Below are 17,791 nucleotides of genomic sequence, written 5' to 3'. Positions count from 1 at the left end.
CTTCCTCGTTTATGCTCCATCAATTTAAATTTCAAATTTGGAATTTTGTGATGTATATGAAAACTTTGCACTTCTTTGTCTTCGAAAAGGGAAAGGCAGAAATCTGCCCAAACTGAAGTTCAGCATTTTTAAGTCTGCATATTCTCTGCCTAACCTTTATTTGTTAAACCACGTTTGAGAATCACCTCACCAAACTGATAAAAGAGCTTCTGCAATTTGTACGTCTCAGCTCTGCCAGATGAGCAGCTCTGAAAGTCAGCCAAAGAAAATGCAGGCTGGGCGGCAGAAAAAAGTTCCCAGCGGTGAAGCAATGAGGCCATCGCTGCCTCCCCAGGGAGACCGGGCCCCCTAACAAACCAGAGGCTTTTAAAATTAGAAGGAACAAAACACTCAAGCTTTACCCACCAGACAATGGAATAAAGTGGGTTTAATGAGCCAATGCTTTTTTTCCATTTCTGTTCTAAAATATATGTGTAGCACAGACCAGGGGTACCACAAGTTAGGATTACCTGAGAGGGTCTTAATTTAGCATTCCTAAGTAATTGCAATCTCCTATAATGTTTCACAATAATGCCTCAATATTTCTGCACAATATGAGGCAAGTAATTATGATCAAGTGTGTTTTATAGCTAAAGGAATAAAAACCAAGTGACCTGGAAAAATTGGCTAATAATTTGCCTGAGGTCATAAATAAATGAGCAGCACATCCAGGAACAAGTGTTAAATTTCCTAACTCTTAGCTCCTTTAGATAATCATTTTCTTGTGAGCCCTTCATAACTTTTCCAAATCCAACAGCCATAAGTTATTCTATGCTATGTGACTTCTCAGGATTCCCAAACTCCAAAGCATATCTCTGTAACATATTAACAAGGATTTTCAGCAAAAAGAATATATATTTATAGTGAATGCTGTCTTAGCTATCATATTTCTTTATATAGTGAAAAAAAATCACAGGATGGTTTTAGATCCGTATTACGCAATATTCTCAAGCTCTTTACCAAATCCCTTATCAAGGAATGAATTGAGCTGATTTTAGGTTTTAAATCTCATTTTTCATCACCAAATTTAATAGGAGGATTCTATTTGAAGAATCCTATGCAGCAAATGTGAGAATCATATGTATAAATCCAAATGGTGATTTAACAATCTTTCCAGCACAACTCCAAAAAACAGGTAAATAAGGAAATTGCATAGCTAGGTTTGTTTGTCTATTTTTGTGAGTAAATGCAGCAAAATGTATTCATATCCATGAAATGACACAATTTATGCTATTTTGCACTCAATTCTATACTCCTACCTCTTTCCAATATAACCACCTCCAACTGGTTTATGGATATAAAGTATTAGGCATTTTAGTATGTTTCTGCCATTGTTATTCACTAATCTGTTAAGTCTATAAACACTCACTGGGTGCTTTTTAAACGCCAGAAGTGGTGCCAGTGAACAAAACAGGCAATCCCTGCACCCACAGAGCAAACCACTATCTCAGAGAGGAGAAGCAAATATTCTCAGATGTAACTATTTAAAATACAATTATGATAAGTGCATCAAAGGATAATGCTTTAAGAGTACGGAACATATCTACCCTAGTCTGGAAGCTCCGAAAAGGTGTCCCTCGGGAAATGACATTTAAGCTCAGGCAAGAAATAAGAGGAGTTGGCCAGGAAACGATGAAGGAAGGAGCCAGGGTAGAGGCCATGAGAAGGCTCATCGCAATGGCCAGAGCATAAAGAGGAAGAGAGAGTGAAGCGAAATGCAATCAGGAGTAAATTGGAAGGCTCAACGATTTAGGGTCTTAAACGCCAAGTAAGAACAATGGACAGCCACTGAAAGATTTAGCTGAAGAGAAAAGGGCATTCAGGCTTACACTTGAAGATCACTCCTGCTACTCTGTAGAAAGTAGAAGGAAGGGAATGGATAAGGCGAAGCCTGGCAAGGTAGAACCAGCTGGCAGATTATGACAACATGTTCAGGGATAATTTTCAAAAAACCGTAAAATCATGACTCTCATGCACGTGTAATATCAACATGTGTCAAAGGCTTCAACTCATTAATTAACGAGAGAACCAGTATGGTGTTATAACCAGTTCAAAGGAGAATTCAAAAGACCACATGTTGTTTACATGCAATAAAGGAAAGTGGAAATAAATTTGCAATAGATGCAAAAACAGGTCTATTCAAGGAATAGTAATCAATTGCATTCCACCTACTTTGCATTTTTATGGATAAGAATCGTTCGTATTATTATCTGTTTTCTACAACTCTCAGAGTTGCAGAGTAGCTCAAAGATAAGGGAAGGCAATGAGCCAGATGTCTGAGCTGACAGGACTCCTACTAATCTTTCAACCCATCTTAAAGTCTTTCACGTTTTTTCCTAACTCAGATAATAGTGAGTTGGCAAAAAGTGGTGTCAAAAAGATGGAGGGAGGGGCGCCTGGGTGGCTCAGTCGGTTGAGCATCCGACTTCAGCTCAGGTCATGATCTCACGGCTTGTGGGTTCGAGCCCCGCATCGGGCTCTGTGCTGACAGCTCGGAGTCTGGAGCCTGCTTCGGATTCTGTCTGTCTGTCTGTCTGTCTCTCTCTCTCTCTCTCTCTCTCTCTCTCTGCCCCTCCCCTGCTCATGCTCTGTCTCTCTCACTCTCAAAAATAAATAAATGTTTAAAAATTTTTTTTAAAATAAGATGGAGGGAAGTAGACATTTTGAATATATGTAGGTAGTAGAATCAACAAGAGTTGGTGTTTGAGATGGGCTGGGGGGAGGACCATGAGGGAAATATCCAGGGATAGAATTCAAAATAAATTCCTAAATGGCAGATGATGCTGTCAAGTGTCTGTTTGCATTTTTCAACACAAGGGCTCTACTGCTCTGGAAAGAGACTCGTGCTGCAGGGAAGCAGCAGACTCAATCAATAATTCTATTTTAAACTTCACAATATACCAAAGGACATGGATAAGAAATAAATGAAATCAAATTCATTCTCTTCAACAGGACTTTTTTTTTTCCTCATGCAAGCCTCTGGATTACCTAGTGACACAATGCCCAAATAACCACCTTCTCCCAGCACAGTGGAATTAAGCTGTATGGGGAGTCTTTGGAAATCTCCCAGCCTAGAAATTTGCTATTCCCTTTCCTGATCACCAGTGTGGAAGCAATCTGATTTATGGACTTAAGACAGCCGGAGGAAAGCAAAAATGTGGATGAAGTTCAATGCCACTGCCATGAACCCTCTGTCTTTTTATATCCAAATATTCACCATTCCTTTGGTAAGTGTGTTCTAGAACCATCAAATTTTCCTTCTACTTTGATTTCTTACTAGAAGTCATCTGAAAGGAAATGTTCCCAGGGTCAGCTCTCCTTTTGATACTTTTTCTCCAAACAAAATAAGCGTTTAGCTTCTGTGTCAGTTTACATAACTGAAACTGTTAAAATGTTAAAAATGTTAAAAATGATAATAATTACCTGGTCTCTTCACCATCCTGGCAATAATTACAACCTTCCTGGGGCAAATAATTTACATGGGGCTTAAAACCCTCACTTAATATTACAGAATAATATACACATTATAAATGTACAAATTTAAAGATCAAGTTCATTAAGTAAACAATTCTGGTAGTACTCGACTTAGCCTCATTTCAGGTCTTTTTAAAGATGTTAATGACCAGTGATAAACACTAAGCTATTTCTTGAGAAAATTCAGATACATGAGCCAAATGCTCAAAAGACACTGAGAACTGTCCAATGGAGAAAAAGTCAAGGGACAGTAACTGCAGTGAGGAAAGTTTTAAAGTTTAGAGAAGGAGTACTTCGGCCACACGGGGTACAAGGTACAGCTTTGGTGCCAGCCTTGCATCACTGATGGCTCTGGGCCTGGAGATTAAGCAGATCTACTGGGAGATGCTCCCATTCAACAGTCTGTCCCACACGGCCGAGGTGCTATCTTGCCGGAGCCAAATTCGTGGCGATACCCATCAAGTTAAACATGTTCAATTCTTCTTTCTCGATTGTCGCCTCTATTCTCCTACCCTCCACCTTCCCATGCCCTATTGCACTGTTTCTCTCCATTCTTGTAACTAGGGGCAAAAGTAATTTGCCCCGTTTCAAATGTCCCCCAAACACAGGTTTATCAAGACTACGATGCTTTCAAACGATATTTAAAATCAGCTCTACGGTAATTCTTTCCCAATGACTTTATTAAGCTGCTAAAAAGTAGGTCTGCTTAACTTGCTCCACCTAGAAATGACCATACCATCCTCAATAACAATCAGGGTAGATGATCTTACGTACCTGGCCACTCATAAAACCAGTGGAATAAAGTATCTCACATCCAGACTCTCTCAGTTGCTGTAACTATGTTACTCAGAACATGGTCACATGTAGATGGCTACTTCAAAAGCTTTGAATAATGCCAAATCCAAAGTGCCCAGGATGTTACTTACCTATGACTCTAAACAGAACAAGTTAAAATTTCCCCCAAAACACCTGTGTCTGCTCTGGCATAATCCTACACATAAAACCACCAGTTATGCAAGCACTTCTATATTCTTGATCCTTCTGTCAAAGTCAGTTTTCACAACCCTTACGTTCTCAGAGGCAAAATAAAAACATCCCTCAACACAAACTTGCAAAACCAAAGAAAACACTTGCAATCAAATAATCACCCGTAATTTGGGATGTGGAACAATTTTCAAACCCTGCTGCTACTAAAAGTAATCTAAAACATTCTCACCTCGCCTCAAAGAAATACCAATGTTTATGGTCCTGACCTCTGCAATCTTCTCAAAGAGAAGAGTTTGAAAATAATAACTCTTAATTAAAGTGGCTTTTGGGGTGCCTGGGTGGCTCAGTCGGTTGAGCATCTGACTCTTTATTTCAGCTCGGGTCATGATCTCAGGATTGTGGAATTGAGCCCCGAGCTGGGCTCTGCACTGAGTGTGGAGCCTATCTGGGAGTCTTTCTCCTTCTGCCCCTACCCCACAGGTATGCATTCTCTCTCTCCTCTCTCTCTCTCTCTCTCTCTTTCCCTGCCTCTTAAAAATAATAATAAAGTAGTTTTCTGACTATTTAAAAGACCATGATTATGTTTCTCCAAGAAACCTTTGTTACTCATCTTTCTATCATGCTGTCCTGAAAATTTTCCTCCCACTTCAAACTTAGAGGACCAAGTTCCAATGTTAATAACCAATGGATAATTACAAGTTTGAAAACAGCACTGCCAATTTCTCTTTCAGTTTGCTTTGCCCCTAAAAGGAATATCGCTCAAAACACGGATTATGTTCCAAGTGATTAGAAATGCTGAGAAAGAGTGGATCCCTGGGGAAAGAAGTGAAGAAGTTCACCAAAAAAAAAAAAAAAAAAAAAAAAACGGGGGCGGGGGGGACCACAATGCAGATAAACACTATTAGCCACATCCACAGGTATTAAAAACCCCTAAGCATTTCTGCACAGGGTAGAAAAGCTGCCTGAATAATAATTTGATTTTAACCAGGCAAAGTGAAATCATCTTCTGTCTAGCGAAATGAACACAAAATTTGCCCAATGATATATTCATTTCCTAAACGTACCCAGGATTCACAGCATCAAAAGCAGCAAACTATTGCCATATATCTGGAGAATGCCAGGTAAAAATAAAGAGCTGTTTATTACCATGAAGGTGTTTACACCATTAAATCTTAAACATATTGGAGAAGAGAATAAAGAAAGTATAAATAAAGAAAGTATAAATGTATCCGCATACTCAGAAGACTTCTAGGGTTAGGTCACATTTCATGGCAAAATTCACTGTACTTCCAACCAAACTCCATCAATCAGAAAGAGGCATTTGAATCACCATAAAGTGTTTGAAAGTCTCTGTTACCTTTGAAAACCGAGCGTTAATCCATTTGGTGAAAGTTTTCTTCTGCACATCATTGTGTTCATCTGTGGGAGGGAAAAGGAGAGAAGGGAAAAGAATGAAAGTTTGTACCTTTAGAGTACCAAATACAATCATCCCCATCAGGAAGAGTTTAAAATAGCAGTCCTATTAGTAGTTCATGAGGCACAATGATCCACAGCTAAGAAAGATGATGGCTGACGGAGTTGGCTAATGCCTGCAGCAGAGGCAGGGTCAGGCACCTTCCCCAGGGAGCTGGCCCTCCCGTCCATCCCTAAGCCTGGGGATATCACCGCCAACCATTAAATCCACATGTGTGGGACAGAACCAGCACTTCACTTTCACCCTGTTATACGTAATACTTTCTGCTGCATTTTCTCTAAGTATAATTTCAGCAAGATAAAGACATCAGCATGTCCCAAACAAAAATCGAAGTTATCCACTAAAAACAAAGACACTCATGATCTTCTTCCTTTTCATACAAGGTCCTACGCCCTCCAGAACAAAAACTAGTATAAGGTTACTTATTCCACAAGCTGTTTTCCTGTAGTAAGACTGACATGACAAGGTTTTAATGATCTTGATCTATAAATACCACCTCCGTATTTTACAAGTAGAGAAATCAGAGCCGTGTTTTAGAAAATGATCAACTTTGGTTTTGATTACAAATTCATCTTCCAAGCCAGAAGAAATAAAAATTGACCTTAAAAGCTACAGTATCTTGAACTTCTTGAAGATAAGCAGCGTGATTTAGTTAAGTACAAGGAAACCATTTGATACATGGGCTACAGAACACAATAGGCCTCCGTATCCCAGTCCACTTTGTGTGTGACCTTGGGTAAGTCATTACAATGCCTCCTCTCCTCAGAGTTCTCACTTGTAAAATAGAGATAATAAACACCACCCAGCTTGCAAGGGCATTGTAAAGATTGGTGAATATGACTGGAGAATATTTAGCAAAGAGCTGGCATCGAGCTCTTTGTTATCGTTATTGCTATAATTATTACTACAGAATACATGTAAATATGGCAGATAAATATCCATTTTACCCTTTCGGTTACTCCTAATCATATACTCTTCTATTGCCCACCCCCCAACCCCCCCCCCCCAGCCCCGTTCTCTATTACAACCAGCAAGTCACTGTTGGCTTAAAGCCTACAGCACAGCACATTAACAATCTCTAACTGGTTCTGAAAGCTGCCTCAGGAGTATCTGGAAGAGCGTAGAAAGCTGCGGTTCTGCCTGTCTGCATAAATACACTGCCTGTCCCGGTTCCATCCATACTGCCAGGCTGCCTCCCACATCATAACAGCAAAATAAGAACACAGAGGCCCAAGTATGCTCTGCCCTCTGTGCATCAGTTTCAAAGGGCTGCCTTCAACACAGACCTCCCCACTCATCCCTAACAGCGTCATTAGAAGTTCAGCCACTACTTCACCAAGTCTGTGATATCTCTGGTCCTTACCCTCTTCTGGAAGGAGAGTTTGCAATTAAAAGGTCATTCCTGAAATAAATACCGTAGCAGCAGCTCCAGGAACGACTGCATTTTTACACATCCATAAAGGTAATTGGAGACTGACTCTGAGACACAAAGGGAGCAACTGGATGAAAAACAAAACTGTTGTCTCAGAACCTTCTTGATGTTAATTGCACTGCGAGGTGGCCTTCCTTCCAGAAAGGACAATGCAGTCAGCATCAGACCTGATTTCAGGCTTTCTACCATCGATCAATGCCACATATAAGCCATTTATTAACCAAGAGGACTTGCTTACACACTCTGAATGCCCCCACCTTGCAATCACGCCCAAGAGGGACAGAACTGAGATTATACGCAGAATATAAGGTAGCCACATACATCAACCTGCAGTGAGCACTATACTAGCCCCGTCAAGAGGAATATAATGTTAAATATCAGTGTTCAGAGCACTGAGAAAATCTAACTATTTATCCCATTAACCTTTGGATTTATTTTTGTGAATTTTAACATACAAATGATTCCACCAGGCTCTTAACAAAAATACATATAAAAGTCACAAATATTAAATTCTCCTAATTTCATTACATTTTACAACTTCAAATACTTTTGCCATAAAAATGGGGAAAATTCTAAGGGATTAATATTAATAAATACCGTTTTCCCTTATCCTCTTTCCTGAGCACTTAACCTTCTTATTTTCAAAACCATATTAAAATATTTAATACTTCACAGGTTCCTCTACAGATATACACTGGACAAAGAAATGAGTGTCCACACCTTACCAAATGATAAGTAAGATTTTTCAACTTTATCACATAAAAAATGAAATCAAATTCTAAAAATAGACTCCTGCCATATGGAGATGTTTATAAAAATAAGTTAATGTTTCTATAATATATTTGATCTTTTGGTCAAATCAAAGTTTGAATATGAGTCTAAGTAACCAATATGAAATAAAGTATGAGGTTGTAAAGAAAAATTATCCAGCATCCAAACATTTCAAAAATACTCCCAAATTTATATAAACACTCATCTGTATTCATTTTCCTGATACAGTTAAAAAAGGGAAGGAAGAAGTTCATATATTAATAAGGCTTTTAGTTCACATTTCCCCCTTTTTCAATCACACACACACACACACACGTACACACACACACACACCCCTTATTTTCTACTAGAGAGGAATTCAGTAAAAGAACTAGAATTAGACTGTAGCTTTTAAATTATGAGATTAAAATGTAACAAATTTGGAACACTTACTAGAGAACTGCCCTCTGCACCACAACAATTAAGGTGACAATCCCAGCCCAGGTCCTGCTCTGGGAGTTGAAAATATGCTAGCAAAGTGGTAGCAAGACAACTGAAGATCTCAGCCATGCATTTCTGATCGATCATTTTGGCCCTCCTAGAAATGTATACAAAACTTCCAAAGTCTCGAAGTTGTTCAGCTGTCCATTATCAAGCCAATCCGTCATTAAATTTCTCCAAAATAAAAACATGCAAATGGACAACACAATCTTACATAGAACAGGACTATTTTATATAAATAAGTTAGTATAATTTACACTCTAAATACATTCATTCCAGTTTCCAAACAAGCATTTTCTTTAGATTTGTATTCAAGAAAACCTTTAGTTTCTGAAAGTCTTTTGGAGCTTAGCAAATCTTATCCATTAATGACCTTTCTTCCCTTACAGGGACAAACACGGGACTGAATTAGGAGAAGAAAAATGTGTTAAATCCCTTAAGGCTGATTTTCCAAATTCTTCCTCTAAAATATTTTGCTCTTCTTAAAATGCTTTTGACATGCTCACACAGATCCAAGGGCCTTTGCTGCTGCCTAGCCTGGAATTTTATTTCTGTGATGGGTAAGAGAAGTGAAGCAAGAAACATCAACAAAACTGCCTGATAAATCTTCCAGGAAACTGGCTTGCAATATTTTTTTCACTTCACCAGCTCAAATGCGTATCAAAACTTCTTTCAGCAGAATATAGCAACAAATCTCAATTTAAATCCTAAACTGGAAAGGTGGCGGAAAAATTAGGACTTGTTTCCCTTATGGAAACACACATGTATACCACCATTAAAATTCGACTACTATTAGAGAGAAAGCATTATCCCCGGTACATCTTTCAAAGCAACTGAAGAGTGTCCAATTGGCTGGCAATAACGTGAGTTCCATAAAATGCAGCTATTGAGAAAAGAAGTCCCTAGACTTTAAGCCAAAAGAGAAATGTCTTCCTGGATGATTTAAAACTTGGATTGGCTTTATTAAAGCCTCTCATGAAATGCAACTCGCCCTAGAAAGCCAGTTTCTCATTAGCAGAAGAGATTATTTCGAAAGCAATGAAAGCATTTCAGACCACACTCCCACTTCTACTTTTTCTGGGTAGTGCATTTATTTAATGAAGCCCAAAGAAACCCACTACCAAGGCTCAGTGAGCTCTGTCGTTGTCTCACACCCACTTTATCGGCCTCTGGACACGATCAATTCACTTATTGAAACAATATGCATGACAACAGCACATGGAAATATGTAAATATTATGAATAATCTGACAAAGATTACAACTGTGTAAACACACAGAGACAAGAGAAGACAGACTGCTCTCAATCAGACTGTGTCGACTCCAAATTTGTTTCAAAATCTGACGCCCTCAGAGGGCCTGAAAAAAACCCTTAACATGTGCTTTTCAAAACTGTCAGAATTACCTAAGTATATTGAGAAGTTTAGATAATTAACATTTCACATGTTATCTTTGTAAATTTATCACATTTACACTTTGAAGTTATTAAAGCTTTTTAAAAACTGCATTTGAAACAGACTTTCGCTTCACTCTATAAAAAGCAAAAAACAAGTCGATGGCCTCTTTAGGAGATGTGGGGATGGGTGAAGTGAGAATAACGGGAAAACAACCCCACGTTTCACATAAGAAGCCTGTGATCCAGGGACAAAAGTTCAATGAATTGCCCAGCACCACCCACTTTGTAAGTGACAGTCACAAACGGAACGAGGTCCCACAAACTCCTGAGTCTGTGTTCAGTCAATGAACTTCAAGTATGCAGAAGTCAGAGTTTCATGGCGGGGAAAAAGACATTTAAAATATATCTTGGAGGACAGATGAAGTCTGGTTCATGCAAAGATGAAGGGCATTCTTGGGGCACCTGGGTGGCTCAGTTGGTTGAGCGTCCAACTTTGGTTCAGGTCGTGATCTCTCAGTCTGTGAGTTCAAGCCCCATGTCGTGCTCTGTGCTGACAGCTCAGAGCTTGGAGCCTGCTTCAGATTCTGTGTCTCCCTCTCTCTGCCCCTCCTCCACTCTGCTCATGCCTCTTTCTCAAAAGTAAATAAACATTGAAGAAGAAAAAGAAGAAGAAGAAGAAGAAGAAGAAGAAGAAGAAGAAGAAGAAGAAGAAGGGCATTCTAGACAGAATAAGAAAAGGCTCAGATTAAATCCCTAGCAAAAAAGAGCATATTTAATTAAACATAATTGCATATCTATGAGAAAACACAGAGGGTTTTCACATACAATGTTAAAGGAGTAATTCTAAAATAATCCAAACATTAGAAAGTTTTCAGTCCTGAAAACTGTTTATACCCATAAAAAGATGAGTACAGAGTTAGAAATACATGCTCAAAAATGTTTTTTTAAGAAAATATAGATTCTTGGGGCACCTGACTGGCTCAGTTGGTTAAGCATCTGACTCTTGATTTCAGCTCAGGTCATGATCTCACGGTTCATGAGATCAAGCCCCACTTTGGGCTCCACACTGACAGCACAGAGCCTGTTTGGGATTCTCTCTCTCCTTTCTCTCTGACCCTCTCCCCTCCCCTCTAGATAAATAAACTTAAGGAAAAAAAGGAAATATAGATTCTTTGAAAAGCAACCTCTTTAAGCAAACACATGCTCTGCTAGCATGACCCATTCACTCTGCTCCCAAACCCATGGCAATTCTGGAAGCCTTTGATTCCCGAAAGTCCACAGCCCCACCCGCACTGTATTTAGGATTTCTGTCATTTTTAGCATTGGAGGAAAATGTTTGTTTCAGCAGAGAAACCAACCTAACCCACCCAAACTACCCATCTTACTATCACAGAATCACAGCATTTAAGAGCAGGAAAGTACATAAAAAGAGCACCTGATCAAACCCCATCCTGAAACTAGACATGCTACAAGCTTAGCCATGTCAACACACACTGAGGTGGTACCAGAGATCAACTCAGAATTCATGCCCCTTTATCCTGCTTGCAAAACTTTTTTAACATCTTTATTCAGATATAATTCACATACTGTGCAATTCATCCATGTAAAGTCTATAATTCAAAGGTTTTTGGTGTGTTACATTAGTAAATTTTTTAAGTTGTGGTGAAATACATACAAAATAAAGCTTGCCACTTTAACCATATTAAAGTATACAATCCAGTGACATTAATTACATTTACAGTGTTGTGTGACCATCACCACTACGTCCAAAACTTTTTCATCTGCCCAAATAGAAACTTTATAACCATTAAGCAATAATTCTCCCATTCACAGGGGCACCTGGCTGGCTGAGTTAGTAGAACATGTGACACTTGATCTTGGGGTCATGGGTTCAAGCCCCACATTGCATGTGGAGCCTACTTTATAATAAATAAAATAAAATAAAATAAAATAAAATAAAATAAAATAAAATAAAATTTATTAATAAATAAATAAATAAAGTTCAATAATCTTCCCATTCCCCCTCCTCCCTGGTAACCCCTAATCTTCTTTCTCTCTGAATGCATTTGCCTCTTGCAGATATTTCATATAAGCAGAATCATACAGTATCTGTCCTTTTGTGTCTGGCTTATTTTACGTAGCATAATGTTTTCAAGGATCATCCATGTTGTAGCATGTGTCAGAATCTCATCTCTTTTTATGGCTGAATAATATCCCCTTGTATGTATATGCCACACATATGCCATACATCTATGCCACATCCATTCATCTGTTCATAGACAACTGGGTTGTTTCTACCTTTTGGCTATCATGAGTAAAGCCACGATGAAAAGTGGCGTGCAAGTATCTGTCCAAGTCCCTGCGTTCCGTTCCCTTGGGTCCATGCCTAGGATTGGAATTGCTGGGTCATGTGGTGATTCTATTTGGTGACTCTACGTTTAGATTTTTGAGAAACTGTCTTCTACGGGAACTGTTTTCCATAGCAGCTGCACCATTTTACACTCCTATCAGCAATGCACAGAGATTTCATCTTCTCTACATCCTCACTAACATTTATTTTCCTTTTTTTTAATTAGAGCCATCCTAGTAGGTGTGAAGTGGTATGCCATGATTTGGTTTGCATTTCTCTAATGACTAATGAGGCTGATCAGAAGACTGCATTTTGAAAATGCAAAAACTACCAAGCAAAACCCACAAACTCAGAGATATCCTGAAGACTTTCTGAAGTAGCCCAAGTTCAACAGCATGCTACTCCAAAGTCACTGGAGTACAGAGATAGCACTTTTGCGTTTCATCCCCAAACTACTGCAAAACGATTAATCTATTCTCCAAAGATTGTATTTTCAAAATTAGATATAACCAATAATTCCTGAGCATCTTCTACTTTTAGATTATTTACCTCTTACCTACTTTCTACTTGATGAATTCAAGTTTGTTAAATACAGGAGGAAATGTCTTCCTACTTTCACTTTCTAGAGCTGCTCAAGTCAACCCAAAGACTGTGTAAGATTTACAGGCATCCAGAATGGTTTGAAACTCTCTCTGGAAATACCTTTTGGCAAAACTCTTCACATCTTAGATATATGTGTTGCAAATGCAAAAAATAAGCACTCAATTTATGGGGGCAGAAATTGTAAGCTTCAAATACAAACGCTTCACTTTGGACTTTCATCCCGGCAGTGAAGGAGTTTTATTAAAATCACTTGAAATGTCATAGTACAAGGAGAGGTTATTTAGGAAGAGCTGAGTGAGTCATAATGATGATGAGTCACTGTCATGAAAAGTCAATAGAAAACTAATTCTTTTAGTAATTTTAGTGATTAAAAAGCTAGATTTTTTAAAACAAAGTATCCGTGAAATTCAATCCCTCACTTTATTCCAGTTAAAGATCTATTAGGTTCTACAGTCTACAGAAATCTTCATAAACATATATCTCAAGATATAGGAAAATCCATGCAAATGAGTGTTCATGAGAATGGGGGAAAAAATTCTTGAATGGAAAAAACATTCCAGTGATCTGACTTCAAACTTGGTCATGACAAGTTCTACTCTCTAAAATAGGAGCAAAACCATGTCCTTTCAAGACTGCTAAATATTCACATAGTGATTTTCTGACTTTAATTACTCATTTCCCCCACAGTATGAGGAATCTAAGAGAGTCTGGTAGATTCATTTTTAGATTCCTAATAAATCCATATAATAAAACAAAAATATCCAATAAATAGTATTTCTCAAACAAAAAATCGTGGGGAAAAATCCAAAAAAAAAAAAAAAAAAAAAAAAAAGAAAGAAAGAAAAAGAAAAAAATGCTTGCAGCACCCAAATATGACCTCACACTTCTCTGTAGGAATGCTATTATTTTCTATAGAACTGAGGCAGAAAAACTTTAACTGGAGACCATGTGTCTTCTATAATTAGAACTTTGGGTCACTACAGTCAGACAAAAATATATACTGAAAAGCAGTGAGCAATAAATAATCAGTGAATGAGCATTGTAGGCATTCTGAAGCCAACAACCCCAATGAATTAAAAGCTGTGGCAGTACTGTCTGGCTTCCCTCTCTGGAACTCCTTCCATTTAGTTCTGTGTGTTTCAGCGTCTATATAAGCACCTTGAGGGAGATGAAGACCAGACAACAATTCATGGAAGCTTGAGAGTTGCCTTTTAATTCGGTCATGCCAGAAGAGTCCCCAGGTACCCCCAAAGAGCGATGTGACCTCAAGGAATTCCAGAACCAGAGAAAAACTCTCTTCAGCTCATCAAGATTAGACTTGCAGAAGTCTAGACAACCTTAGAGTCCAGAATGAACATTCCCAAAATGCCCAGAACTACCAGCCTTCTTGACTAGAGTCCTTCATTTGGAGAATCCTGGGGGCTGAGACTCTTCCCCTCTTCCTCTCCTCTTAATTTTCATTAACCACCTCCTTCCACCCATCTTGTTTTCTTAAACATCCAAACTTCCCTCCCTCTTGCCTCCCTGCATATTCTTTTCCAACACTCCTCCCTGGACCTGTCTTGGCTGAGATCACCATTTTGGAATTCTCAGCCACAAAGCCCACCTGGTTGCAAGGGTGTGGTCATCCTCAAGCAATCGCAACATGATTTGAGTCTCTCTTTTTACCACTTCTCTTCTGGCGTGCCTTTCCGCACCTTTTCTTTCTCTACTTAAAACTTCCTGTATGATGTCTACAATATACTTTAAAAGATTTCAACATAGCAAGTATGATCCTGTGCCTGTGTTAAAGTCAGAGTGTTCAAACATTTTTATTCATGAACCCCTAAAAGAATTCCCATGTACATTTTTTAGGTTGACAATTAATATGTACGGTAAATCTAAATAGTTAAAAAGATATCATATCCAGCACATTGTTAAGGAGCCACAAATTTAGCTCGTGCAATTATTAGAAAATGTCTCTACTACCTAATTGGTAAAACTAGACCTCATTGTCAAACTAATCAGACTGACTTTCTGACAAAGGAAGTTTGACTTTAGTTTTCTATTTAAACACCATGTTCACATGTGTCTCCAGGGCAAACGGGCAACAGCTCACATCAAAATTCTCATTCTGGAATGATGGATGGATAGATGGATGGATGGATGGATGGATGGATGGATGGATGGATAGATGGCAGGCAGGCACAAAACCTTGCTTCTGGAAGCAGTAAGGCACTGACCATTTTAATAATTCTTAAAGGAGTGCCCTTTACTTTGCATTCTAATACTGTACTCTCGTTTGGCATAGTAATGCAGTAATGAAGCCCAGTAAGATTTGGAGAGGATGAGTGGTATGTCTTTCTTCTGTAAAGTTGAGGAGGGAAGTCCAGAAAGGAAAGATGGTAAAGGAGAGGCTTAACCACAGGAAAAGCTGGCCACGGGTGAGCATGCATATTCCAGCATGTAAACCTCTGGGGGGCTTCGTGCTATCCCAGCCTAGGATAAGAACTCCAGACAAGGTAAGCTGTAATTTAATTAGAAAGGCTAAACCCTGGAGGTGGCCACTACAAAGCTATGTTATCTTCATCACCATTAACACCAGAGACTTTGCTAATTAATTTAATGAACGTGAGAAATGTGCTTTTACTGTGCTCGATAATTGGCGTAATTAATAGGTTAGAAACACTCTCTCCAACCGGTGAGTTTTGTGTTATTCAATAAATGTGGACTGGCCAAAATATTTTACAGACCTGTCCCACTACTGATTAAAAATTAAAATGTAGGGGTCACCTGGGTGGCTCAGTCAGTTAAGTGTCCAACTCTTGATTTCAGCTCAAGTCATGATCTCCCAGTTCGTGGGTTCGAGCCCCGCATCAGCTCCACACTGGCAATGCAGAGCCTGCTTGGGATTCTCTCTCTCTCTCCCCGTCTCTCTCTGCACCTCCCCCACTCATGCGCGCGCTCTCTCTCTCTCTCTCTCTCCCTCTCTCCCTCCGTGTCTCAAAGTAAATAAAAACTTTTTAAAAATAAATAAAAATCTAGTATGTCTAGGAAGCTCAATCCCTCAGGGCCCTGTGTTCAATCATTGGATGCGATGATCCTACTTGCCTAATGCTGACTGTAAGTCTAACTAAATCCTCTCTCTAAATCAGCACTGCTCTTTAGAACAATGCAAGCTATAGGGGTGGGTAGCTCAGTCCGTTGAGCACCCGACTCCAACTCAGGTCATGAATTCACTGATCACGAGTTCGAGCCCCGCATCGGGCTGTGTGCTGACAGCTCGGAGCCTGGAGCCTGCTTCAGATTCTGTGTCTCCAGTCCCTGTTACTCCCCCACTTGCATTCTGTCTGTCTCTCTCTCTCTCTCTCAAAAATAAATAAAAACTAAAAAAAAAAAAAATCTTTTAAAGGCCAATGCAAGCTATACAATACAAAAATTTTTAATTTTTAATTTTCTAGTAGCCTTAAAAAAAGGAGGGAAAATTAATTTAGTAATATGTGTTCTTTACCCTATATACAAGCAAAATATTATCATTTTGACATATACTCAATATTTTTTTTTAATGTTTATTTATTTTTGAGACAGAGAGAGACAGAGCATGAACGGGGGAGGGTCAGAGAGAGAGGGAGACACAGAATCCGAAGCAGGCTCCAGGCTCTGAGCTGTCAGCACAGAGCCTGACGCGGGGCTCAAACTCACGGACCGTGAGATCATGACCTGAGCCAAAGTTGGTCGCTTAACCGACTGAGCCACCCAGGCGCCCCTATACTCAACATTTTTTAAACTACTGATACTTTACACTCTCTTTTTCTTACTACATTTTGTGAAATCTGGTGTGTATTTTACATTTATAGCACATCTACACTCGGACTGGTCACAGTTCAAGTGCACAGCAGCCATCACACCGCACGGCACAGCCCTGGAATACTGCTGCATTCAATTCAACCAAAACCTTCACGTCCTTCCGAAGGACAGAGAACTAGAGTTTACCAAGCTTACGACACTGGCTGTATGAACTGTTTTTGAGCCTGCTGGCTAATAATGATTGTTTAATGAATGCCAATGTGCATGGCAGGGTTGAGAAGCTTGCCTTCATTACAACCCTCACAGCAGGACAATCGATATCCCTCATAACCTACTTTTAAGCCCTGGGAGTTAACGCTACTGAGCAAAAGTAAAGCAAAGATTACCAACTGTGCACAAATTAGCTTAAGCTGCTGATTTGTCATCACTTAAAATCTTCCTACTACCTTTCCTTTTAATGAAAATTAGTTGTTTATCTATTTTGTGGAAAACAAAGGAACAGCGACATTTACAACCACCAGATAGTATTTGAGGAAGCATCTACTATGTCGGTCCCCAAAGAGATTCAGGGGTACTTTCATGGAGCTATCGTCGAAGGGTGGTGATGGGGAGAGGATAAGACAAGTACATAAGTTAACAGGTAAACAGTTATAACTAATACGTTAGGGACAGATACATTCATAAATGCAGAGGAAAAATGTTTCTTTTTGATGGGGGTGAGTGTGCAAGGAATAAGCTGCATTTGAATGGATATCTTTGAAGCATGTAAACACTGTTGGGACATCTGTGAAATAGAGAGCACACAAAGTCCTCAAGGCATAAAGAACAGGACATACACACAAAACTCTGAGTAGCGTCTCTGGCAGACCAATGTTTGATCAGAGCTGCAATGCCATTCATTGAATTTCTCAAATGGGCTGCAGCTAGATTGTGGAGGATTTTTAATACCAAGCTAAGAGTTTAAACAATGTGGGCCACTGACTTTTTCTGAGCAAAAGAGT

At 39.1% G+C, this 17,791-nt stretch overlaps 1 protein-coding gene across 8 annotated transcripts in view; it reads right to left on the bottom strand.

The window, feature by feature from the left end:
* UTRN (utrophin) overlaps positions 1-17,791 on the bottom strand; it is a 519,130-nt gene that overhangs the window by 404,402 nt on the left and 96,937 nt on the right. For all 8 annotated transcript variants that reach the window (XM_045499918.1, XM_045499921.1, XM_045499919.1 and 5 more), the window contains one exon: positions 5,858-5,919. In XM_045499918.1, coding sequence (XP_045355874.1) covers positions 5,858-5,919 — 62 coding nt within the window. The remainder of the gene's footprint in view (positions 1-5,857; positions 5,920-17,791) is intronic.

This window comes from Leopardus geoffroyi, chromosome B2, assembly GCF_018350155.1.
Source record: "Leopardus geoffroyi isolate Oge1 chromosome B2, O.geoffroyi_Oge1_pat1.0, whole genome shotgun sequence".
Lineage (NCBI taxonomy): Eukaryota > Metazoa > Chordata > Mammalia > Carnivora > Felidae > Leopardus > Leopardus geoffroyi.
Note: the sequence above shows the minus strand (reverse complement) of the source record. Positions and strands in the feature narration are given on the sequence as shown.